Here is a 25,540-nt window from a genome sequence, read left to right as displayed (position 1 = left end):
TAGAATTGAATTGATGGTTCAGAAACAGGCCCTCACATCTATGGTCAAGTGATTTTTGACAAGACTGTCAAACCTACCCAGCTGGGGCAGAACAGTGTCTTAACAAGTGGTGCTGGAAAAACTGAATATCCATATCCAAAAGAAAGCGGACTCTTACATCACACCTTATACAAAAAATTAACTCAAAATGCATCAAAGATCTACATATAAAAGCAAGAACTATAAAACTCCTAGAAGAAAATGCTGGGAAACATCTTCAAGATTAGGTGGTAGGTGGTAGATTCCTAAACCTTACACAGAAAGCATGAGCAATGAAAGGGAAAAAATAAATAAATAAATAATGGAACCTCCTCAAACTTAAACAATTTGAGCTTCAAAGGACTATAGGAAGAAGGTGAAAAGGCAACCTACTCAATGGGAAAAAACATGTGGAAAACACATATCTAATAATGGTTTGATTTCCATGCTATATAAAGAGATTGTACAACTCAACAATAAAAGAGCAAGCAATCCAATTTAAAAATGGGCAAAAGACTTAAATAGACATTTTTCCCAAGAGGAAATACAAATGGCAAAAAACACATGAAAAAATAGCCAATATCACGAGCTATTTGGGAAATGCAAATCACAACTGCAATGAGATAGCATCTCACACCTCACAGAATGCTGATCAATGAAAACAACAAGTGCTGGAGAGGATGTGGAGATATAGGAATACTCCTTCACTGTTGGTGGGAATGTAGAATAGTGCAGTCTCTGTGGAAGATAGTTTGTGGTTTTTCAGAAAGCTAAATATAAAATTGCTATATGATCCGGCAATCCCTCTACTAGGAATATATCCAGAAGAACTGAAAACAGTGGTGTGAACAGACATTTGCACATGGATATTTATAGCAGCACTATTCACAATTGTCAAAGAATGGAAACAACCCATGTGTCCAGCAACCAATAAATGGATAAACAAAATGTGCTATATACATCTGATGGAATATTATGCTGCTGTAAGAAGAAATGAAATTGGGACACATATGATAGCATGGATGAACTTTGAGGACATTATGTTCAGTAAAATAAGCCAGACACAAAAGGACAAATATTGTACGGTCTCACTAATATGAACTAAATATGAAGAATAAACCCTATATAGACTATAGGTTACAAGAAGATAGGATAAGAACAGAGAAGGGGTACTGATGCTTAATGTATGTAGAATTTTCAATTAGCTTGATTGTAAAAGTGTGGAAGTAGAAAGAGTTGATAGTAACAAATTATAGCAAGAATAATAACACGGCTGATTTATAAATGGGATTGTGGCTGAAAGGGGTAGTCTAAGGATGTAAATGTCAATGGAAAGAAAGCGAGAGGATAATCTGGGGCCTGAATAACCTGTGAACCCAGAGATGGATAAGGATTACAGTTAATAATATACAGACAAAAACATTCTTCTATGAACTAGAATGGATAAATGTCACTATTACAAGGTGGTAAGAACATAGTGATGTATAGGAAAAATATAATTAATGTAAATTATGGACTATAGTTAGCAGCAATATTGTAATATTCTTGCATTAATGTCAAAGAAGGTACTATAGCAATGTTACGGATCAGTAATAGGGGGGTATGGGATTTTTTCTGTTGGACTAAGGAAAACGTTCAAAGGTTTACTGGGGTGATGACGTACACTCTGCGAAGAAAATGAGAGCCACTGAATGTACACTTTGGATAGAATGCATAAGGCAAGGACAGTAGAACACAGTGAACCATATAGTAGAAAATGGACTGTGGTTAATATACAAATACAAGAGTGTTCTATCATTAACTATAACAAATGTACAATACTAATCCATAGTGTTAATATTAGGGGGTGTATGGAAAAAATATACCAAGTATACGCTATGGATGTTAGTTAGTGGTTATAGTCTGGTCATGAGCTTTCATGATCTGTAACAAATGTCCCACAACAATGTAAGGTTTTGGTGGAGGGGTGATGTACAGGAATTCTGTACGTTATGCATGATTGTTTTGTAAGTTCACAACTAATCTACTAAAAAATGAAAAAGGAAGTTTTATTGAGGTTAAGACTGAGAAGAACTTCTAACTACAACTTTGAAATCATGCACTGAACTTTTCAACAAATCTGCTAAGAGAGTAATAACTTCGAAGGCCAGAATTGTTTTCCTATATGATGTTTAAGCAGGCATTAAGGAGTAACAGGAATAAATAAGGTTGGAAAAAAAAAAGAACACAAATTACTCACAAACTATATAATCAAGGTCCCTGAATAATTGACAGCTGTCAATATTCATGTAAATATGTGTCCCTGAGACCAATTCCCCTGAGTGAAAAGGCTAAAAAGTTCAAAACATCCCATTTTAAATATAAAGCTTTTTTTGTATTTCTGAAAGTGGATGCAAAAGGGGGAAAAATAGGACTCAGGAAGTATTGCTATTGTGAGATCATTTAAGAGATGAGGTAAAGATTTATTTTAAAAACCATATGTTCGTGTTCAAAAGATTGTAGAAATGTAGGGTGAAAACAAATATGGTCTATTTAGATCTCAAAAATTGTCATGTATTTCACAACCACTAAAATGGCTACTATTAAAAATGGAAAACAATAAGTGTTGGAGAAGATGTGGAGAAATAGGAACACTCAATCATTGTTGGTGGGAATGTGAAATGGTGCAGTCGCTATGGAAAACAGCTTGATGGTTTCTCAGAAAGTTAAGTATAAAATTACCATATGACCCCCCAATCACACTTTTAGAGATATACACAAAAGAACTGAAAGCAGGGGCTCAAACAGGTATTTGCACATTGACGTTCTCAGCAGCACCATTCACAATTTGCCAAAAGATGGAAGCAACCCAAGTGTCCCTCAACCAATGGATGGATTTTTAAAATGTGGTACATACAATGGAATATTATTCTGCTGTCAAAAGGAATGAAGTTTTGATACATGTGACAACATGGACAGACCTTGACAACATAATATTGAGTGAAATGAATCAGAATTAGAATAAGCAAATTCGTAGAGTAAGAAATTAGAGTACAGGTTACCAGGGGCCAGGGCCAGGGTAGGGAATGGGAAATGAATGTTTAATTGGTACAGAGCTTCTGTATGGGGTGATGGAAAGTTTAGGTAATAGACAGTTGTGATGATAGCACAATACTGTGAATGTAATTAATACCACTGAAGTGTGTATTTGTATGTGGATAAAAGAGGGAAATTTTAGGTTGTATATACAAGTTACTAGAATAAAAATTTTAAATACTACAGAACTGTACAACACAAAAGTGAACCCTAATGTAAACTGTGGACTACAATTAAAAGTATAATTATAATATTGTTTCTAGCCCACATTAATTGTAATAAAGTTACCATACCACACTAAAGCAAAGTGTTAATAACAGCAAAAACTCTGTGGGGCAGGGTTGGGGGTGAGTAGCATACAGGAACTCAGTACTTTCTGCATGATTTTTCTGTAAGCCTACAACTTTTCTAATTTTTTTTAAAAAGCTCAGAATAAAAATTGTCATGTGAAGTACATTGCTTTTGGCTTGTCTATAGGTGCCAGAAAAACAACTGCAGTTTTTTCTCAGATTCATACTCTTCAAATTCTTAAAAAGGTCAAAGTCCAAGGCATAAAAATCTGCAATTCCCAATCTGTGCCATTATTTTATATGAACTATAAAATCCCATCAGTTCACATGCTAAGCTGTAGCTAAGCTGTAGCCCAGTGCCTTCTCCTCAGTAAGTGAAAATCCTGCTCAGGATTCAAAGTGTCCCTGCCAGGATGACAGCTCATACTTGTTGCTCTTTTTACAATACCCATGGCCTGATGCAAACAACTTAAAGTCACCTAAGTCAGCCTGGTTTAGATCAGAACACAGAGCCTATATCCAAAGACCTTCCTACAAGACTACATGAGTTTATTATTTGATGATTATTGTAAAGGACTAGAGAGAGAGGAGAAAGAAGGGAGTGAAAAAATAAAAACTAGTCCAGTTACATCTTTTCGTCCTCCCTGGGTGGCTTGGTTTAGCTAGATATGGAATATAAAGGAGTAATGATAAAAAGAATGGCAAGAACAAGCCACACAGAAAAAAGGTCCACGTTAAATGCCAGTTGAAAGGGCAGAGCTAAGGCGATGCAAAATCTCCTTACCTTTACCCTAAAAGCACAGTTTTTTCATAGCCATCCCTGACCTTCCGACAGAACATCTTGCACCACAGAATAATGAGACGTTCCTGAGAACACGTGGAGTCTCAGGACTATATTTTTAAATCCTGGCTTGACTCATCATAATCGAAAAGAAAGAACACTAGCAGGAAAGGAGATACAGAAGCACCTGGAAAAAGCCAAGGGTCCATCCTAATACTTCCCTCTCTCATTTGAAAATAGAAAAGGAAGTGGCAAGACTGATTTGACTTAGAACTGCAACTGTACAGGTTCTGGTCAGGTTTAAGGAATTTCTCTCTTTCACACCATGACAACTACATCTCAATGCGTATTTTAGAAAACTACCATCGCTAGGAATTGACTTATTGAAGAAAGGCTCTGTACATCATTTACTTAACAGACCCTGGACGAACACAAAATTAACTCAGTTGAGTAAAACAAGTTGATTTTCTCAAACTTCTGACACAATCCATAGGCAGCATTTGGTTTCCCCTCTGGCCAGTGATCCAATACCCAGTCCCTGGATTCTTTTACAGAGCAGTCCTCATTCTCCATAAATAGGCCGGGAAGAATTTCTGACCCCAGAGAGGGATTCTCTGATCCACCCAACCACGAAGTCCATTTGTTTTTTGCAGATTTCCTCTGGCTTTATTGTTTCCAAAAATAATCCAATCCTTACTATCCCTAGAGTGTTTTTCTGAATGTCCCTAAACACACAAATCCTTCTGTTTGAAGCTTATCCTCTTCCCTGGCAACACAAGGACATATCCTCATGTTAAATAACTTTATTATATCTTTAAAAAGTAGCTATCCTTTATTCTCTTGTGCATCTGTTGCTTTTCAATCCTTTTAAGTATCTTTATTCAAATCAAAAGCAGTTAATTTTCCTTCTCCAAAAGCTTTACGGTAGAAATCTTCCTCTTAGCATTAGCCATCAATTAGCAAGGCATGGAGTACATCTAAGTATGAATGCATTTGAATGTACAAAAGTGTAGGGTGTGTATGTACAAATGGGTGCACAGACATTTAGATAAACATACATAGTTACACAGCTTATAGGAAACGAACGCTTTTAAATAACATAGTTATCCTTATAAAAATGTATAAGTACATATAGATTTAAATATGTGCTTTTATATATACATTCAATTGTTACATACACTTTATAGTTTGTAAAATTTACTCTCCCTTTTGCTTTTACATCCATGATATTTCTATTAATAACAGTGTCAATAAATATATTATGGCTCTACTCCTATGACTGAAAACACTTAAAGAATGTATTTTCCTTTCTAGCGAATGTCCTGAATTGTGATCTGACCATCTTTTTCATTATAAAAGATCAGGTTTCTCCCTCTAAATACTTTAGAATTTAAGCATTTTCTAATGGAACCAACTAGATCACAGAAATCAACTAACCAGCTAACTCTGGCTTCACTTTAGAATCTTTATTTCAATTAAGTTGCTCAAAGTTCCAGAGGATCCATGTAGGATCATTAAATTTTGTGAAGCATCTTCTGCACAGGCCAGTTCTAGACCTAGTGTTCTCAATATTTTATCAAGTGAGGAAAACATTTAACAGCACAGACTGTAACACACAATAGCAGTATAGAATGACACGTTTACAGATAGGTGCACTGATAGCCGGAACAGATGTACAGCACAGGTTAAGAGCTAGTATGTCTGAGTGGTGGATTTTAGGTAACTTTTTTGGTTTATCTACTCCTTTCCTTTACCCCTTTAAGACTATTCCTTGCATTGTTTGTGAAATAAACATGCTGAATATTTTTTAAAAGCTATTCCTAGAACAATTCCACAAATGTCAGAATGCACAATAAACCCATTCATAATATACATCTATACCAAGGAAAAGATATATTTAGATCTACTATGAATCAGGTGAAAATACATAATGGACCTTAAGGGCTCTGTTGGTGAAAAACACCTCGGCCATCAGAACCTACATTAAGACACAGTGTGTACAATATAGAATGGGTCAACCTTAAGACAGAAGATGGCTGGAGTCTGTGTGCATGGCCCACTGTAATTGGCCTGGTCTAGCCTTATACTCATCTGGGAGGGGAAATGCCATCGTGTGTTTCAAGGTAACACGGGAGAGCATCCTGGGTGAAATCCCCTCTTCCCATGCAGCACGGTGGGGCACTGAATGATCTTTAGTGCTTCCGGGTAATTCTGAATGATCCTGATTCTTAACTACCTTCCTGGAAACCAGAACAGAAGTAACAGACTTGTCCCAAAAGTCCTCACAGGACTAAAAATCTAAAATGCCCAAACTCAGATACATTCCCCCATGTTTCTTGGTCCTCTCTGTATACACAACATGTGAAATACAGAGGTGAGAAGCTAACGTCTAGGATACAGGAGTAAACTATCTACCTTTGGACAAGATTCCTCACATCACAGTACCAAAATGTCTAATGTACAGGGGGGATGTGAGGTGCTAACCGTGGATAATAACGCTTTATTCTTATTCCGAGTGAGCTGTCAGTCCCTAGGCAAGATGATCTTATTCAAGGCTTACTGCGTGAACACACTGAACATGATCACTTACCACACGGTAAGCCCCACACACCCCACAGAGATCTCTTCAACAGCACAGAGTGGTGGGACATATGCGGAGGGCTTCCCAACCCCCCCAAAAGGAAGTGCCGTTCTCAGCTTTTAGTGCCTATATATTCTTGGGCTGTAGCTGGTCATCTGAGAAAAGCCTCTCCAGGCCTATCCACCAGACCTCTTTCCGAGAGCTTTGCTTCAACCTGGGCAACCCCCCACACTTACAGCCATAAATGCATTGGCACTGAGAATGACTGCTGAGGATGTGAGACTCCAGGTGTGGCTTTATTTTTCACTTCACCAGGTCAGCTATTTAGGCCTAGTCTTCTCCATTGGCTTGAAGCTCTGTTCACACCATCTTGGGTAACACATCACATTATTCTTCCTTATAAAAACAAATAAACTCAAATGAGCATTCAGTCAGTTCCCCCCTCCGAACATCTCTGCCTTCCCCTCCGATTTAGGTGACAAGGTTTCCATCCCCCCCCGTCTGAAGCCTCCCGTGCTTTCCACTGTGGATTGGCCAGACGCCTTTCTCCATTGCTCGGGTCCGTCACCTTCTCCTCGGCAGATGTGCATTCTCCTCGGCAGATGTGCACAACCCAGAGGATCCCAGGCTGTGACCGCCACTGAGTCACCAGAACAGCGCTGCAGTACCTAGCACTACCCACCACTGACTACCGCCACTGAGTCAAGCCACTGCACTCTGTTTCCCACCCTACAGAAAAACTCAGCTGTCCTATGAGGCTGGACCAAAAGGGGAGAAAAAAATGTTTTCATACTTATAATGGTTCCCCTTCTGAACCAGTGCATCGGAAACATACACAGTTCTGGAGAACAAGGAGCTGGAGACATTAGTTCCTAGCCAACTCTGTTAACAGTAGCCGGTTTCTAAAGGCATTTCTGAAATAACTCCCATCCACTTATGTGCACTACATGGCCCAAGTTTAAAACCAATGGCCGAAATGAGACTTACAATTCCATAAGGCATCACATGTTTCGTAACTGAGTGTGGAGAGAAGAGGTAAAAGAAGTAATGGGCCTCCTGAAGAACCAGCAGGAGAAGCTGGTCTGCTGAACTCCTCTACTTGCATTTCCCACCCCCACCCCCTCCCCATTTGCAAATGTGAACCTCTTCTATTTCAATCCTCAATGCTTCAGACTACGTTCCCTTGAAATACACAGACAGTCTGACAATTTATGAGCACATTGGGCAACATGCAGAGAGACTTTGCAGACAGAGTTAGAGCTGACTAACACACAGACAGGAAGGAAAAATGGAATGCCTTATCAGAATTGAGGATTTCTATCTTTCACGGAGAGTACGGCATTTGATTCACACGTCTGCATTGACGTATACCATAGCTTTTTGTTATAATCTGTTTATTTGGCGGTTTAGCTAGAGAACCTTATATAACACACTCCTATTTTGAATGTAGCTATATGTATGGCACAGCACTCATAAAATTCAGACTTCTCACAGCACGTCCCATTATCTGTTCCCAGTCATTCTACCTTGCAGTGTTTCTAAGTAATTGATGAAAAATCAGGAACTGCCATCAGCAATAGTAAAAAGATCCAGGAATCAGCTTTACCCTATAGTCAGAGCTGGTCTTTGAGGGCATGATTTCAGGGATTTTAGAAATCCATTTTCATCCTGATTTTAAGAAATTGCTTGAGCCTGACCTATAGGGGGAAAGGAGTTCAATTTTCTAAGCCAAAACACACGTGAGCTACTTCAGTCTTCCAGGGCAGAGTACAGGAGCACTACTCACGCCTCTGCCATGGGCACTGGGGTGTTGTATTACCCCAACCTTTGCATCTAATTTCCTTAACAAAGAAGCAGTACGTCGTGCGCACCACTTGTTTGGCCAGAAAGCACATAATACAGCTCTAGCTTAGGAAGTTCCATTCATGCAGCTCAATCAATAAACAGTGTGTATTATATAATGAATGAGCCTTTCCTATGAGTCGTACTATTGGAAAACATAGGCACTTTCTGCATAGTTTAAACCCATCTACAAGGAGCAGTTACGCCTTGGGAGGCCAAATGTGGACCCAGCAACATATAAATCAGAACAGCCTACACTCTTAGATGTCTTTGCTATCACCCTAATTTCCTTGTTGCTTGGCAAGAAATTATGTAATAAAGAATTATTCCAGGTAACTATAAAGTCTACACAGAAGATTTACACGGTAGTCAGCAAGCACCCGACTGCTGCCGGCTTCCAGCTCCATGTTCCCTGCGTTGCCTAAGAAATAAAAGGGGGGGGGGGTTGGAGGGGGAAGAGGAGGGGAGAGGCAATCGGCTATCTATGACAGTACTTACAGCCTCTGAGTCTTCAATTCCATGCAGGTACAAATTGTCATACATGGAGGGCTGATAATCCAGAGCACCTCTTTCAAGACGAAAACAAAATAGCTACAGAAACCACAGCTCGAGCTAAAAGGTAGAAAAGGCCTCCTTGGAAGAACTGCGCCTGCCTCATCAATTCCTGCGGCTTTACCAGGCAAGAAGCTATTCATTCACGTCGCGCCGGGTGAGGTTATCCCCAGAGGCAGTCCAGACCTGGCATTTTCCCTGCTTTCCCAATACAGAGCATAAAAAGCAAAAACCCTTCCTCAACCCCAGACTGGTGACTGAGCGAGGAGAGCAGCCTCTGATTGGCTCGGCTGCCCTGCTCCAGTCAGCTGAAGAGCGTTCCCTCGGAGAGGAGAGCGAGGGCGACGCGAGCAGCCGACCCAGCTCAGAGCGGCTTCCTGTTTCGCCTGTATCGTTAGTTCTGCCATAAACACTTATCCATATCCAAAAGGCTGCTTGGAGCGTTTGGAAAGGCAGACTACTGAGAACTCTAAACACAACTGCTCATCTTCTAATTAAATTCATAATCGGAGGGGGATGGGGAAAAGCCAAGGAGAGATCTTTTCAGAGAATATCGTGCATAGACAGGAAAACGTACGCGAATCTCCATCCAATATCTGTACTTAACAGATGTGATTTAAGTCAAACGGGCAGTAAGTCATTTAAAAAAATTTTAAAGGTGAAGGAAATGGATAGGATAAGCAGATGGGACGCATTCTTGTGGGAATTTCTACAGTAAAAGTTTTAAATAGTCTCACTGAAGTCACGCAGTCTCACTGGCAAGAAAATACCCCTGCGACCCAACTTCTAAAGTTTGAAAAAGAACCCAAGAGCCACTCAGTTTTATTTAGATGCAAACATTTGTAATGCTTGTTTGTTTGATTTCTTTGGTCTCATCCCAGCAGCAGCCAAAGTTGTAACTTAAAGCCTTCAACCCCTTCTCCAGGCATAAACCTTTAATATTCCTAAGGCAGGATTCATCTTTTCTTCCACCCCCAAACAGAGGAGTCCTATGCCCTCCCAACTCCCCCACCACAGCACAGCTCAGGCTGCCCCCCACAGGCCCCACCTTGGGGTAGCCTGGTGTGGAGCTTGATGCTTTCAGGTCAGTCATGAAGGTTCTGACTTGCAACGATGAAACAGGACAGTGAGTGCTGGAGTTATTCTAAAGGAAGCTAAATTTGGATAAAAGGAGTTGGCGAGGGGTGAAGAACGCAGGCTAGAGAAGCTGCATGACTCACGGGGATAAGCAATGACCCAGAAGCCCAGAGGCTCCGAGTCCAGTACCAGTTTTGCCACGATCTGGTGGGATGACTCTGATCAGTCACCACCTCTAAAGGCTTTCATTCATCACCTGCAAAATGAGGTAAGGAAGAACTCAGAGAAAGAACTTTGCACGTCTAAAGTGCAACATAAACACTCATCAATGACACCCATGCTTTGTCAGCCAGAAGCATTGGCTGCAGTTCTTGGGAACTCAGCACAGGAGCAGTGGGCTGGCCCTGAACCTAGGAAATGAGGCCTATGCTTCTAGCCAGTATCTCTGAAAAGCCTAACTCTTAAAGGAACAAACCTGAATCACAGAAAGCAACACAACAGCTCCAACTGCTGAGCAGAGCAGTTCTTTCAGGTCTGCTGACGCCTTACCCTCTCGCATCACACACACACCTTGGGCGCAGCACCAGGGCTTAGACACTTCTAAATATAAGAAGGCCAGTGTGATGATCAGGCAAATGTGTCAACTCGGTCAGGTAACTGTGCCCAGTTGTTTGGTCAGGCAAGCACATAGCTAACTGTAATGTAAGTACATTTATGGACTTTAGTCATCAATGAGTTTATTGCAAAGATGGCAGATTACGTCTTTATCAGTCAGGGAGATTGCCATCAGAAATGAGTGATGCTTTATCCCATCAGTTGAATGTCTTAAGAGAGGAAGTGATTTCATCATTCAGAGAGAACTTCCCAGTTCGTCTTTGGACAGCCCACATCTCCTGGAAACTCATCAAGAACCTTCAATGGGGAAGCGGACTTGGTCCAGTGGTTAGGGCATCTGTCTACCATATGGGAGGCCCACGGTTCAAACCCTGGGCCTCCTTGACCCGTGTGGAGCTGGCCCATGCGCAGTGCTGATGCGCACAAGGAGGGCCCTGCCAAGCAGGAGTGTCCCCCCATGTAGGGGAGCCCCATGCACAAGGAGTGCACCCCGTAAGGAGAGCTGCCCAGCGTGAAAGAAGTGCAGCCTGCCCAGCGCGAAAGAAAGTGCAGCCTGCCTAGGAATGGTGCCACAAACACAGAGAGCTGACACAACAAGATGATGCAACAAAAAGAAACAGATTCCTGTGCCACTGACAACAACAGAAGTGGACAAACAAGACGCAGCAAATAGACACAAAGAACAGACAACCGGGGTGGGGAGGGAAGGGGAGAGAAATAAAAATAAATAAATAAATCTTTAAAAAAAAAAAAGAGAGCCTTCAATGGACTTCCACCAGAGCCCCCGGTTTGCAGCCTGCCTGCAAAATCTGGACTTGTGTATCCCCACAGTCACATGAGAGACTGATAAAATTGCATACTATTGACAGATATGTCCTAGTGATTCTGTTTCCCTGGAGAACCCTGACTAATCCAGCCAGGGACTTAGCTGATCTTCAGAATCCCAAAATTGTAGGGTTCACACAGGATGCCAGCTCTCAGGCAGTGTCTACAAAGAGGGAGATCAGCAGATGAGGATGGACACAATTGACAGGATTCCATAGAAAGAAACTGGCACCAACTCTACTTGCTGGCCACGGTGGGTCCTGGGGCAAGTCACTTCCCAAGCTGAACCCCAGTTTCCCACTCCATAAATCAAGAGGACTGGGCCAAATGATCTGTAAGCCAATGCATGTATTGGATGCTGTTATTTTAATTAACTCTGTAACTAGAGCCTTAAGATATTGTAGCCAGAATTTCCAGAAAATTTAGAAAAAAGAGTCTTTTTTCTTCCTACATTTTCCAGGTCATTTCTTTACTTTACCACTTCAATAGAGAGTATAGATGTTCGCTGAGTATCTGAAAATAGGGACCTAAATTAGGGGAGAAAAGAAAGCAGTCTACTTCTATAAATCACCAAGGTGAGAGAAACTGTTCCCTGAAGGGAAAACTGAACATGGGCTCACGTTCTCTCCTCCTTTAGATGCCTCAGAGTGCCCCCTATGGCTAACGTGAGGGTCCAAAGGAAGTTTTCAAAGAGCAGGGGGGAGTGGAAGTGGCTCAAACAGTTGGGGCCCCACCTCCCACACAGGAGGTCCCAGGTTTGGTTCCTGATGTTTCCTAAAGAAGACAAGCATACAACAAGTAGATACAACAAGCAGACAAGAGAGCCATGGGAGGAGGGGAAGAGCAGGGATTCATTCTGTGAAGTACTAATGCATGCAGCAGCGAGTCTGCCCTGGGGAGGCGTGTTAGGAGGGAGGCATTGGATCAAACCTGTGGTACTCCTCGCAACCCTACTCACAACACTTCAAGGACCGAGAATGGACTGGAAGCAGAGGCAGCTGACTCTGCCTGCTCCCCAGGAAGTAAGAAAAATGCTGAATGCCAAATCACAAACTGTTAGAGGTGGAGAACCTCAGACCTCACTGGTTCTCATTTTAAGACCCAGAAAGGTTAAACTGCTTGCCTGAAGGCCGTCATGCTCTATCTTGAATATTCCTTCCAAATCCCTTCTTTTTTTTAATACATATTTTGATTGAAGTTTATCATTCATACATGAACATGTATAAACAATAAGTGTATAGTAAAGGTTGTGAACTTACGAAACAAACACACATATCATCATACAGGACTCCCATACATCACCCCTCCACAAACACCTTGCACTGTTGTGAAACTACAAACTATGTAAGAGCATCCTCAAAATATTACTACTAACTATAGTACCTATCTTGTATTTGGTGTATTTTTCCCCAACCCACCCCAACTCTCTTCTTGATAGAGTTTTCAAGATAAGAGAGGAGGAGCAAGGGTCCAGTTCTCAAGAGGAATTTGGCAAAATAGAGAGTGGCTCACTTTGGTGGGGAGAATTCCATTCTTTCTCATTCTTTCCCTTCTAAATGGTCTAATGGCAGGTCATTTAGTGACTCACAAGCTGACAACTGAAAATCTGAAAAGTCTGCACCTAGGGTTTGGGGCTGCACAGAATGAGCCTCTGACCTACAAATGACCTCAAGTTTTCAACCCAACACTGGGGCAGACCCCAGAGTGCCAGAGGAACCTCAGTGAGAGATGCAGTTCTGCGCTTCCCAAAGGGCACCCTGAGGAGTTCCAACAACAGTGAGCTCAGAGCTCCTAAGAGTTCTTGGGACTGGCCCTCTCTGTCCCAAGTTCCTCAGAATAGAGAGTCACTGAGAAGTATTGAGGGGTCCTGGGAGCTTCCTGGGCCCGTTTCAGATCTCCTCAAGTCCCCAGGTTTGGGGTGAAGAGCCTGGGGATTCACGAGCAGACCCAAGTCACAAGAGCCAAACTTCAGGGGTGTCATACTTCACTGCAGCAACAGGGGAGGGCAGCTAAAGGATTAGCGCTCCCTAAGCGATGGGTTAAGAGGATAAAGGGGAAAGGACCACTTCCCTTGGCAACTTCTCCTACCTGAGGCCACAGTGAGAGCCAGTTCAAAAATCTTTGGGCTCCTTTTGTGTTGGTGTTTCTAAGTAACCCACCTACTCTTATCCACGTGTAGTCTCCAAAACTACACAGTCCCAAGAAGGCTGCAGCCGATTATGGGGTTGCTCTGCTGAACATGTTTCAAACCCCTTCCTTTCAAGATAGTTCATGCTACAATCAAATGTGAAAGTTAAAAAAATTTAAAAAAACATGTCAAAAACGCATGGCCTGTATGATTCTGTTTATGAATTCCACTTGACTCTTGTTGAGAAGGTTATTCTCACAATGTGACAAATACCCCGCCTGGGCTCAATTCATTAGAGAAAATGCCATGGTCCCCAACACATCAGTAAAGTTCTATTCTGTTGCTCCAGGGAACACTGTTTTTTGCTTAGTTTTTCTTGGCTCCACACTTAGGGATACGGAGCTCCTTTTTCTTACCCCTCGTTGGGCTGTGTGGTGTGGCAAACCCATGGCATTGTAGATGGAACACAAAGGACAAGCATTTCGCTTTTCCATTGTTTTGAAAAGGGAGAAGAGGGAGAGAGAAGCAGAGAGTGAGGTTTAGATAGCCATGATCAAGACAAGTGGTATAGATTTGGAAGTAAAAGGGTTTTGCTACCTAATTTTCCACCCAGATTTCTGTGGAACTTAATTTCCTAAGCCTAGTTAAGCATTCTCCAGCAGGGCTCTGCGAGGATATGGAAGAAATAATGGAACAATGTTTGGACTTCTGCCAGGGCTAACTCTCCTTCGCTCTATTGGCTTTTTCCTGGTCAATTCAGCCTAGGAAATTATTTTTCTCTTTGTTTTTGTTTAAATTTTAAGTGACCACTGTGTGCTAGATTTTCTACCTCTATTGCTCTACAAAAACAAATACATTTCTTTGCCTCTAGAAATTTGTATTGGCACTACTTCCTCCCTTACGAGCCTCAGACAGGTGGTACCAGTAGGACAAACAAGGGAATGAGAACAAAACAAACTAAAAACAATGGACAACAGAGTCCCCTTTTAGCAGTCCTCTGCTAAAGACCTGCAAATTTGAATTTGGACCTCACTCCCTAATCAGGAACGTCCTTGCTCTCTGTGGGCCTCATCGGTAACATTGAGATAATAAGAGTACCAGACTTAATGACTTAATATATGAGAAGCACATAGAAAGAGCCTGGCACGTGGAAGACTGGAAAGACTGGCCTTTTTTATTTTTAAGGAAGTAGTACAGAATCAGGGCTGCCTGCATGGCGCAGCTCTATGAGCCCCAGGCATGCTGCAGTCTCTATAGATGGTACTCCCTAGTGCTGTGCCAGGTCCCAGCTGAGCAACATTGGGCAAGCTCCTCTGTCTCTCTGTGCCTCCGTTTCCTCATTTATAAAATGGGGATTATGCCAACATTATTGTGCAAATTTTAAAACCTGGCACAGGAAAGTACTAAGAACAGTGCCTGGTACAAACTCAGTGCCCTAAGAGCAGCTCTTCTGGTCACTGTCAGCCAGGTTCTGGTCTGAAGCCCTGGTCCCCTTGGCTGGGGCTGCAGCTCCTAATACTCGACCCTGATGTGCCGGGCCCTCCAGATCCTCTTGATCCTCCTGATCCCCACTGGGATCCCTGGTCACAGCCCGCAGAGCTTGGCTTCCTGTCGTCTACAGAATTGGCTTCCTGCCTCCTTCAGGCGCCTGCCTGCTTTTTCTGGCCTGGCTGACCACTCCTTATGCCATAGCTGGCATGCACACTTGGCCCTCCTCTGCCCAACACCTCCACATTAGGCCACCCACCAAGCTCCGCGTTCCCTGTGTGCCTCAGTGTCCCAGCATTCACCCATGGGCCTTCCCCAATGCCCTGGGCTCCTCCCTCACTCAATTTCCGACCTTATCTACTCTATCCACCACTCCTAGACTGCCTCATCCTGCCAAGAACTCCATCCCATGACAATTGTCTAACATATGAATGTATTACTTAATGCCAAGGCAAGAAGGGGAGTGAGAAAGAACAGAAAGAGGCGGAGACAGAAACGTCTAGAGACACTAGAGGAAAGATGACTATGGACCAGCTTCTTGAGAGCAAGTGCCCCTCCTAGCCCTTCTTGACAGCTCCAGGAAAAAATAATACTCCATAATTCATAAAAGAGTGAGCGTAGGAAAGGTAAAAAATTCCCTTGGCCTATTCAACTTGCCAGAAAATGACAGATCCCTCCTGTGATTGATCTAGTACTTAGAAAATTCTCGTTCTCTGACAGTTCTATTAAAAAAAAAAAAGCCCAAATCCCAGCAAAAACATTCCAAAAAAACAAAATTTTCATGGCCACTATGCAACTTCATTTTCCAACTATTCTTTAAAATAAACCTAATAGACTAGTCCAAGTTCATCGCCTCCCTGTCACCTATTCTCCATTTAGCTAATATTATTATCAGTGCTAATTTAACAGTTTCAGCATTCAATTATTGACCACCTCTGGGGTTTGGTGCTACTTTGGTGGCTGGGAACAAGAAGATCAGCAAGACATGAATGCATCCTTCTCGAAGCAGGTTGAGAGATGGTGTGGTACCAACACTGGAGATCCTTAAAATGGAAATTTAACCAAGGGCAGGGCTGCAGTCAAAGCTCTCACAGTTTGAGAAACTCTATTCAGAGATGAAGCTTAGTAATTTGATCCCTTTATCTACAAAGCTTAAGCAGGGAGGGAAACTGGAGTGGGGAGGGAGGGCTCAGTTTCACTCCCGGAGCAAGACAAAAACTTACTACTCCACCTTGGGCAAATCACTGCATTTAAAGGCTAACAAGCCCCCGTACCCCAGCCCAACCCTGTGCCTGAGGTGGGGCCCGTTGGGTTCCATGATTCCAAATTTGTTAAAAAAGAATAAACAGTTTTGTAGTTGTTTTTTTTCTTAATGTTAAGTTCACGACGTTTTATTTTCTAGTTTGCACTCAGATGTGTAAAATTAATGTTTTTCCCTCCTGGGGGAATTTTTCCCTTTGATTTGATAACAGTTTACTTATAGACACAGTCAATCACCCAATAATCATCCATAAAGGTTTAGTGAGTACCTGTTACCTCCTCCAAACAAAAATCGGATCATATAGGCCCCTATTCAAAACCTTTTCCGTGGCTTCCCATGCTCTTAGAGGAACGACCCAAATCCTTCCCTTGATCAAGCATGGCCCCAAGGTTTCTCATCAGCCCCTTCTCCCCTTCACTCTCTCTTCTATGGCCAGCCTGGCCTTCTCAGGCACCACACACCATACCAGCAACAGATTTAGTATCTTCTGAATCGTTTGCCTAGAACAGCACACCTCCATCACGCCCTCCCCGTTAGTGAGATGGACGGGCACCATCTGTCTCTGGAATGTGAGTTCTCCAGGACGAGGGAGCAGGTCTCTCTTTACTCACCAGAGCATCCTCACTGCCCAGCACAGTGCCTTGTACATAGGCGGTTTTCAATAAGTAATTCATGATAGCCTTACTTCTGCACTTTGGCTATAAAAACAGTATAATGACTAATAAAAAAGCTGGCAAGGTAAAAAGGGTATTTTTGAGAGCTGAGAAAACCAGAACGTGAGCATCCTGTGAGTTCTCACCAAATTGCCTTCATGCTCTGATTGGGAGATAGTAGTCTCTGCTTGGATTCTGATTCTTACAAATTAAATAACCTAGATGTGACATAGAGATGTTCTTTTAACAGCTTCTCTATTTCAAAGGGAACAGAATTTACAATGTGTTAATGGAAAGGTGTTTTTGGTGATGGAGGAAAGACCCACCCTTGCACATGCCTCCACTGTGCCTACTTGGTGAACTCATTCCTTCTGAGGGGCCAATGTAAATGTCACTGAGACCTTCCCCGACTCCCTCAGGCATTAAACACTCCTTATTCCATACTCCCACAGAACTCTTTTCTCACATACCTCTACTAGTGGGCTTACTGCATAACAGTGTGATTTGTCCATTTCCTCCATTAGAAGATAAACAATTCAAGGGCAGGGATAATATCTCACTCTGCTTTATACATCCAGTTCTTCATTCCATCAAAGATCCTCCATAAATATGGGCTGCAGTTTCTGAATAGCAGCATGAAAAGAAAATCTACATATTTCAGCCCTGATGACTCTGTCTCTATCAATCTATACAGCCTAATACTAGGTGTATTGAAACCTTAGATGGAGTCCCTTATCAGAGAAAAGAATGAGCCAGGAATCTTTGAGGTCAATTTTAGGGCTGCTGTAGAGTTAGAAAATAAATCACAAAATGAAAAGGGGTGTCAGTGGCTCAGGTCTAAGCAGGACTTGTGGCAGTAGCAGGGGCTTTTCTTGCATAGAATCTCTTGAATGAAAGAATACTGATGGATGGATGATGGTAATATTAGGGTCCTGGGATGTTTCCCAAAATTTTGTGGCCTCAGAATGTATTTCTGGAGAAACATCTATTTCCCTTTGGAAAAGAGTGCCAGATTACATACCCCTCAAAAGCAGGCATTTATGTCTTATTTATCTTGACCCAGTACCTATTATACTACTGGGTCATACATAGAAGTTCAACAAATACATTGAAAAAAATATGAATAACCTCATATTGATATAAGTAACCTCCACAATACAAGGTGGCATTGAGGCATTCATGTCTCAAATTCTACCATATTCCCTGCAGCCTTTGGCACTAGGCATGCTAGAACCTCAACAGGGGAGTAGGAAAATATATATGGCTGACTACCAAATACTGAGCTTCAAGTACTAAGAGTCATTCCAGACCCCTCATACAAGTGGAGTTTATAAAATACTGTCCAAGTGGAATAGGATTATCTCAGGCAGTGGACTGGTCTTAGTCTTCAGGTTGACAGTTTTTAGTTTCTGCAACTCGGCTGGAAGTATGGAGGGGACTGTGGTTTTGATGCACATGGCTGGCTTTAACTTCTCTATTATTCAATGCAACCGAGACGACTAAAGTCCCTAATAGCCTTTCTACAATTCTATCATTCTAGCAAAAAATCCCATTCCATCCCCTAAGCACATGGCTTTCCAATGAAAAAATAACATTTCCCAGCCTCCCTTGCAGCTAGATGTGGCCACATGATCTTGCCAACACACTGTGAGTGAAAGTAATGTGTCTAACTTATCGCATCCTTAAAAATACTGCTTACCCGCCACATGCTTTTTTCCCCATTCAATCAGATGTGATAATTGTGAACCAACTTCTACCACACAGATAAGGACCTTACCCTAGTGAGAATGAAGAATTAATAAAAAATAACCTGAGTCAGTATATGACCTTATAGAGCAGGGCAACTCTGCAATCTCAGACTGCTCTCTACTGGACCATTACTTGAAAGAGAAATGCATGCTCATCTTGCTTAAGCAGCTTTATTTGGGGATCTCTTTGTTGCAGCAGCTTAACTTTACCAATAAACAGCAGCAAAAGAAACTAAAATATAGGGGTCATTAGAACAGAAACAAAACAATCAGAAAATAAGGCCAGAAAATAGGAAGTGGATTCTTAAAAGGTCACCTTACTAGGTTGTGCAATTTCTTCTAATTGTTCTTTCACAAAAAACCATGATGGCGGTCAGTTCTAGCAAATTCCAATCCCAACGCCATTAAAAACAGAACAGTGTTATGTGAATACTTAGCCATAACGAGCCTACTTATTTTCTGAAACCAAAGACCAGGGACAAAAATAAAACAAAATGTTGGGAAGCTAAAAACACACATATAAAGTGCCAATTTTACACTTTTTTTCAAAGCCCAAATGAATTCAAAGAAAAACTTCAACTCTGATGTTTAAGTTTTTAAATTTAAATAGATCACTACAAAGAGAAAAAAATTCACCATCTTTTAACAAAATCATAAGGACTTCATCATGAATATTTGGATTTTCAACATAATTTCTTTTAGTTCTCAGTAAGTTTGGTCATTTCCTTTGCAGTATTGGATAGAAAATTAATTGGAGCATTGAGTCCAAAGCCCTTCCCCAAGAGGTATATATGGAAAGGTAGTGAATTACTTGGTCCAAATTCCAATTCTCAGAAATATTCTTGTATCAGATATGCAAGGAAACTAACAAACATCTCCAGAGAAAATATTATAAATTTACAGACAAATAATGAAAATAATGTACAGTTGTACTGATAGAAAATAGAGAAAGATATTTAAAATTATTTAAAAATCCCTTATATTTATAGACATGTCTCATAAGTCCAAAAACATAAAGAAACCACAGACTTTGATCATATGCACACACTCACAATGGGCTTTTCAAAGTTGACATTTGACAATGCATTTTTCTTAATAACAAAACTATTTAATAAATATTTAATAAAGAGATTAGAAAATTAACAGTCATAATACCCAAATAAAAATTTAGCTGTCATGCACCTTATGGCACCCCAAACTCATTGACATTTCTAAATTTTGTGGAGAAAGGCAAGCTAAGAATTCTGCTTGATCCTCTAGTGCTACATACCCTAGAAAGTCATTTTCTTTAAAACTGAGAAAGGAAATAGTATCAAATTTTCAAAAACCATAGTTTAAACAGACTATTTCTAATAATCTAAGTTACTCTTTCAATGTCAAATTAGCTCTAAATAAATATAAAACACTATAAGACAGTACAATAATAAGTCAGGCTGGAATCACTGTCAAATCATTATTCTCCTTGATTCTCTTGAGCTCCTCCAACCATTTATTTAAATGTACAGGTCATATGAAGTTGGAGCACCTGTTTTAACATGATTTGGAAATGTTAACAGGCAATGAAAGAGCCACTAATTGCCCATTCCTCGTAGTCCTAAATGATATTGCAGAGAGAGATGCTGGACTTTACATATCCTGCCATAATCCACTGAATGTACGGGGGGAGAGTGTAAACTACAACGTAAACTATAATCCATGCAGTGCAGCAGTGCTCCAAAATGTAGTTACCAAATGCAATGAATGTGCCACAATGATGAAAGAGGTTGTTGGTGTGGGAATAGTGGGGGGAATGGGGTGTGGGATATATGGGAACCTCTTATAATTTTTTAATGTAACATTTTTTGTGATCTATGTATTGTTAAAAAAAAAGACAATTAAAAAAGGAGGGAAAAAAAGCAAGGCGGAATTCATAAACACATTGTTAGGGCTCTGGGAGGACTGACAGGGTAGGCATTAGGAAAAGGAATATTGTTAGTAAGTGTTCTGACTTAACTAACAATCAGAAATTATGAGCTTTTCCAAAACTACCGGGTACCTCAAAGCTTTCCAGAAAAGTCTGGAACTAAAAGACAATGTCAGGCAGATGGCCTATGGGTCTCAATTAATACCGGTTTGCTTTTGAAAAAGATATCCTTTTACTGGAACATTAAGATGTTAACTAACACATCAACTTTGGAAGTCACTGTCCTGACCTCAATCAAGCAGATCAGCTACTAAAAGTTTGGGGAGAAGAATAAAAGGTCCAATAGGAGAAGGGATGATTGAGCTAATTTCATTGTCAGCAGACTATGCTGTCCATGTCCTTTTATTCAGCTTTTGTTAGTTGTGTTTACCATCATTTAACCATATACTCAACGAAGAGAAAATAATCAAAAAGATCTGAAGCATTAGAAGTCATGGGAAAGTTTAACATCATACAACTCTGAAGACCAAAACAAGAGAATAAAATATATTTTCATTATATCAGTCCTCCATCTACTTGCTCACTGCCATCGCTGTTTTGTAACAACTCTCTCACTTTGTTTCTCTTATTTCATGTACTCATTACACTTTCCCCAAAGCACACGTTTATGGTGCAGCTCCCTGTTGCCTCTTAGGTTTAAAACCAATTTAATCAAGTTTTTGGACTACTGAAGTCTTCCCTTCACAAATTAACTCCTTACTTTATAATGAGATCTTTCAGATATTCTTTCATAATCTGTAACAAATGTTGCACAACAATGCAAGGTATTGGTCGAAGGGCATTATATAGGAATTCTGCATGTTACGCATGATTGTTTTGTAAGTGCACAACTTCTCTAAAAATGCATAAATATTTTTAAAATTTGGCCTTTAAAATTTTTACTTTAAACCATTTCACCAATAAGCATATTTTTTCTTATTGTGAAATTAATACACAGTTCTCAAAAAAAAACTAGTATTACAGTAAAAAGCTTGGAAGATTCAAAAAAATACAAAGAAAATAATAAAAATCTATAATCTTACCACTGAAATATGATTACTGTTAATACTTTCTGTTTCTTTCTCTGTGTGCATTTTGTTTTACATTTGAACATGCCATATGTAAGCTTTTGTATTCTACCCTACTCTCTTAATAATAACATAGGAATTTTACCCACATATGTGACTATATATAACACTTCATTTTTTCATAAGCATGGCTAGTTTACTGTTCCTGAATGAGGAATCTTCATATTTAAATAAAAGAGACTGTGATGTTCTTGTCCAGTCTCATTTTGGAAATCTAAGGCATCTAAGACAATTGCCCTCGACTCTGGATGAAGCTCAGAGTCACCTGTATAGCATTTAAAAATCCATTACATTCCAGAAACTCAAAATCCGTAGAAGTTCCATCTCTGTAGCAGCTAACTATCATACCTGTTGGGTGAATAAGCTATTGCATGAACTCCTTTGGGCATTATTCACTAAGCTATCATTTAGGTCTATAGTACTGGCATTACACCCATAGACCAACTTATTCACCTTATGAGATCTAGATTTACAGGGTGACACAATATTTGTTTGTCTCATTTCTAAGAATGATCTTGTTTCACATGACAAGAAGGTAACCTAGACACCGATGAATCTTTTATTTACATACCCAGCAGTTGGCAGATGTATTTACATAGTAGAAAGGAATTTCAAAAATGGTACCATTTCCAACTCAAGGAGAGCCTCTGCCTGTATCCTGTGAGCCAAGGATAAGTGTTCACACTATCTACTGATTTATGGTAAAGTATACCAAAATAAGAAACCCAGCTTACCCTTCAACCAACTCCCATTCCCACTCCGATCTCTAAACAGCCAATTACTACCCTTGCACACTATTAATCACCATACTGGAATAGTCTATGGCTATCAATGCTGGAGTCACGGCTTAGCAGACTCATCAGCCTGACACAACCTGAGGAAGGATCCTTAGCTTGCTTTCAGAGCTGGGTTACCAAACCTGTAATGGGAGAAATATATGGGGGTAAAAAAAGGCCTGAGGTTAGAGGGAAAATATATCTCCATATCAATACTGGTACAATCCCATTTGGCTGGAATACACTAGCCTAAGAACAGCCTGGGCTCAATCAGACTCTCTTCATGTTGCCTAAATCTGAATGTCACCATCAGCCTAATCCCCTACTGGAGTCACAAAATGAACTATTACAAATCATCAGCACAAGAAGTTCTGCAAGATTTGTTTCAGAATATTTTTTCTTTCCTGTCTGGTGCTGAAAGTGGTCTTTCAGATTTAGGCAATGTGAAGAGAGTCTAATTGAGCCCAGGCTGTTCTTAGGCTCCCTTCTGGAAGGCAGAGATGGAAGAGCACCGGGTTATATGCTGACATCCAATACTTATACTCCTGGGTCAGAACTAAATCTATTAGTGGAAAACTCACTCCAAACTCACTTTTCTGGCAAGAAAAGTAAGGAACATTTTTTGAGAATTAAGTAAAACATGGGTCCAAATGAGTTCTTCTACTTGTTCTGCACACAACTTCTCTAAAACATCAGCATTATGCCAACCACCTTAGGCTCTTGGTACAAATTAATTGACAATGATGGATGGGTTCTTTAAACTCAAAAATTAAATCTTTAGATGGCAATGAATATTCTTTATGGTTCATTACTGCAACTTGGATTATGGGTGTGGATTTCAGTATCAAGGCTTGGTTGGGTGAGAGAAGCAAAGTGAACACTGTTTCATTCTGTTCATCTCTCTCCTGGGGCCATTTTGCCTGCCTTTGGATTGTGACTGCAATGAACATCATCCTCAAAAAAGGCCACAGAAGGAGTGGATGTGGCTTAAGCAGTTGAGTGCCCTCCTCCCACATGGGAGGTCCTGGGTTTGGTTCCCGGTATATCAAAAAAAAAAAAAAGGGCCCTGAACATAATAAGCTATAATTATGCATCCAAAAGAAAGAGACTTTGTTTATGTTTTGAACTAAGTAAATGAAAGGAACATTAACACTAACTATAAACTTGGTGACTGGAATTAGCAAACCAGGACACATATCCAAAAGTGTAATCACAAGGTCACACGTTCACACCTAGGCATTCAGCTGTGTGTCACTGTAAATCACTATGCCAGCACTTTCCCTCCTCTTCACCTTATTTTTTTCCCCTAAATTTAGTGCCATTACAAATGCTGCGAGCTATGTGCAAAGAGAGTGAATCATAGTTTTCGATGAAACCCATCAATTTAATTTTGTCTTCACTTTTGCATATTTCCATTTCCAATGACAATATTTCAGTCATTATGTATCATCTTCTGATGCTGATTCTTGAGGATTTATGCCTCTGCATAAATTTGCCTGAAAAGTCTCTTTACATATCTATTCATTATAGATTGTACCCTCCTTTAGAATATTTGATTCTATGAAATCATTTTTATGTTCACTTTTTATTACCAAATGATTTATTAACAATGAGATTCACTTTAAAAAAAAAAAGATTTGAAGTTCAAGATGAGAATACTCTGCTTAAAAAAAGATAGAAATCAAAGTAAATTAAATTTGGATAGGAAGTTGTTGCAATTGATGTGCTATAGGTTAACATTTCTGTTTTTGAAAGAAAAGTTCACGTGAGAATTAGCAGAAAAGGGACGGACAAATCTAGATCCTAAAATAGACCAATAAGGTTTCATTCTTTCAAGGCCTCTTTGGTAGGTTAGTAGAGCGACGGATGGTTGGGCCTGAGAATCCAAAATTAATATTCAGACTATTCTTCAACCAGGCTCAGTGTACTACCCACTGGTGTCAGTCCTGATATGCTGAAAAAGACCAAAAAAGAAATGTTAGCCTTCATTTTCTCAGAGGCACAGAGTAAATATCATGTGATGCAGGTCAGTCTTACCAATCCTCCATTATTTCTTGGGGTGTTAGTCCAACCTGCTCAGCCTGTGGCAAAGTCAGCCCCACAAACCAGGTAGCCAACTGCAAGCATCTTTTGGCTGCAGACAGTTTCTAGGACCTCAGCATATGCAAGCACTAAAGCGGCTTTTCACCTGAGCTCCTCATTATGGCCAGCATATTCTACTGTGCCTTCAACACTCCTGTCATCCTTAGTCACCACCCAAAACAAGCCCTCTCTATTCTCCTCACTGCTCGACATTGGTCAAAACTGCTGCTCCTCAGTCCTCCAGAACTTTCATTCCTTGGCAATCAAACTTCTTATAGCAATCCCACTTTCCCAAAATAGTGTAGAGTAGGCTCTCTACCAACAATATAGCTTCCCTCACTTACTCATCTAAATTTACTGTCATTTACTCACATTCACTTGCTCTCTTGATCCACTGAACTCCCCAGACCCTTCACTCATTTTTATCCCAATACATCAACTTTGCCTATCTTTACTCCATCTACCTTCTAGTGGAACCTAAAAACCTTCTTCTCCATACTATACCTGAGTGGATAAACGGTCTAATTTCAAAAAGTCTCAAAATTGTACAGATGCAGTGTGGCAGTTTGATATTATTTATGAATTCCAAAAAGTGATATTGATTATGTTTGTAAATTGGTCTGTTCCTCTTGGTATGATCCCCTTCGATTGCATTAAATTCAGAATTTTCACTTTCACTTTATTTATTTTTTTTTTTAAAGATTTATTTTATTTTTAT

The 25,540-nt window shown here is 40.5% G+C and overlaps 1 protein-coding gene across 5 annotated transcripts in view; it reads right to left on the bottom strand.

Moving 5' to 3' along the window:
* CACNB4 (calcium voltage-gated channel auxiliary subunit beta 4) overlaps positions 1-25,540 on the bottom strand; it is a 275,941-nt gene that overhangs the window by 130,688 nt on the left and 119,713 nt on the right. Inside the window, exons 1-2 of one of the 5 annotated variants that reach the window (XM_071216435.1) lie at positions 9,086-9,647; positions 6,982-7,141 (exon numbers count right to left, since the gene is read on the bottom strand). The exons of 2 other annotated variants lie outside the window; for them this stretch is intronic. In XM_071216435.1, coding sequence (XP_071072536.1) covers positions 6,982-6,987 — 6 coding nt within the window. In that variant the 5' untranslated portion in view covers positions 6,988-7,141; positions 9,086-9,647. Of the gene's footprint in view, positions 1-6,981; positions 7,142-9,085; positions 9,648-25,540 lie in introns of those variants that run through there. 2 more of the 5 variants (XM_071216436.1, XM_058300919.1) reach the window with 2 other exon arrangements.

The sequence above is a fragment of the Dasypus novemcinctus genome, chromosome 7 (assembly GCF_030445035.2).
Source record: "Dasypus novemcinctus isolate mDasNov1 chromosome 7, mDasNov1.1.hap2, whole genome shotgun sequence".
NCBI classification, from domain to species: Eukaryota; Metazoa; Chordata; class Mammalia; order Cingulata; family Dasypodidae; genus Dasypus; species Dasypus novemcinctus.
The sequence above is the reverse complement of the archived record's forward strand: the minus strand, read 5'-3'. Positions and strand labels throughout refer to the sequence as shown.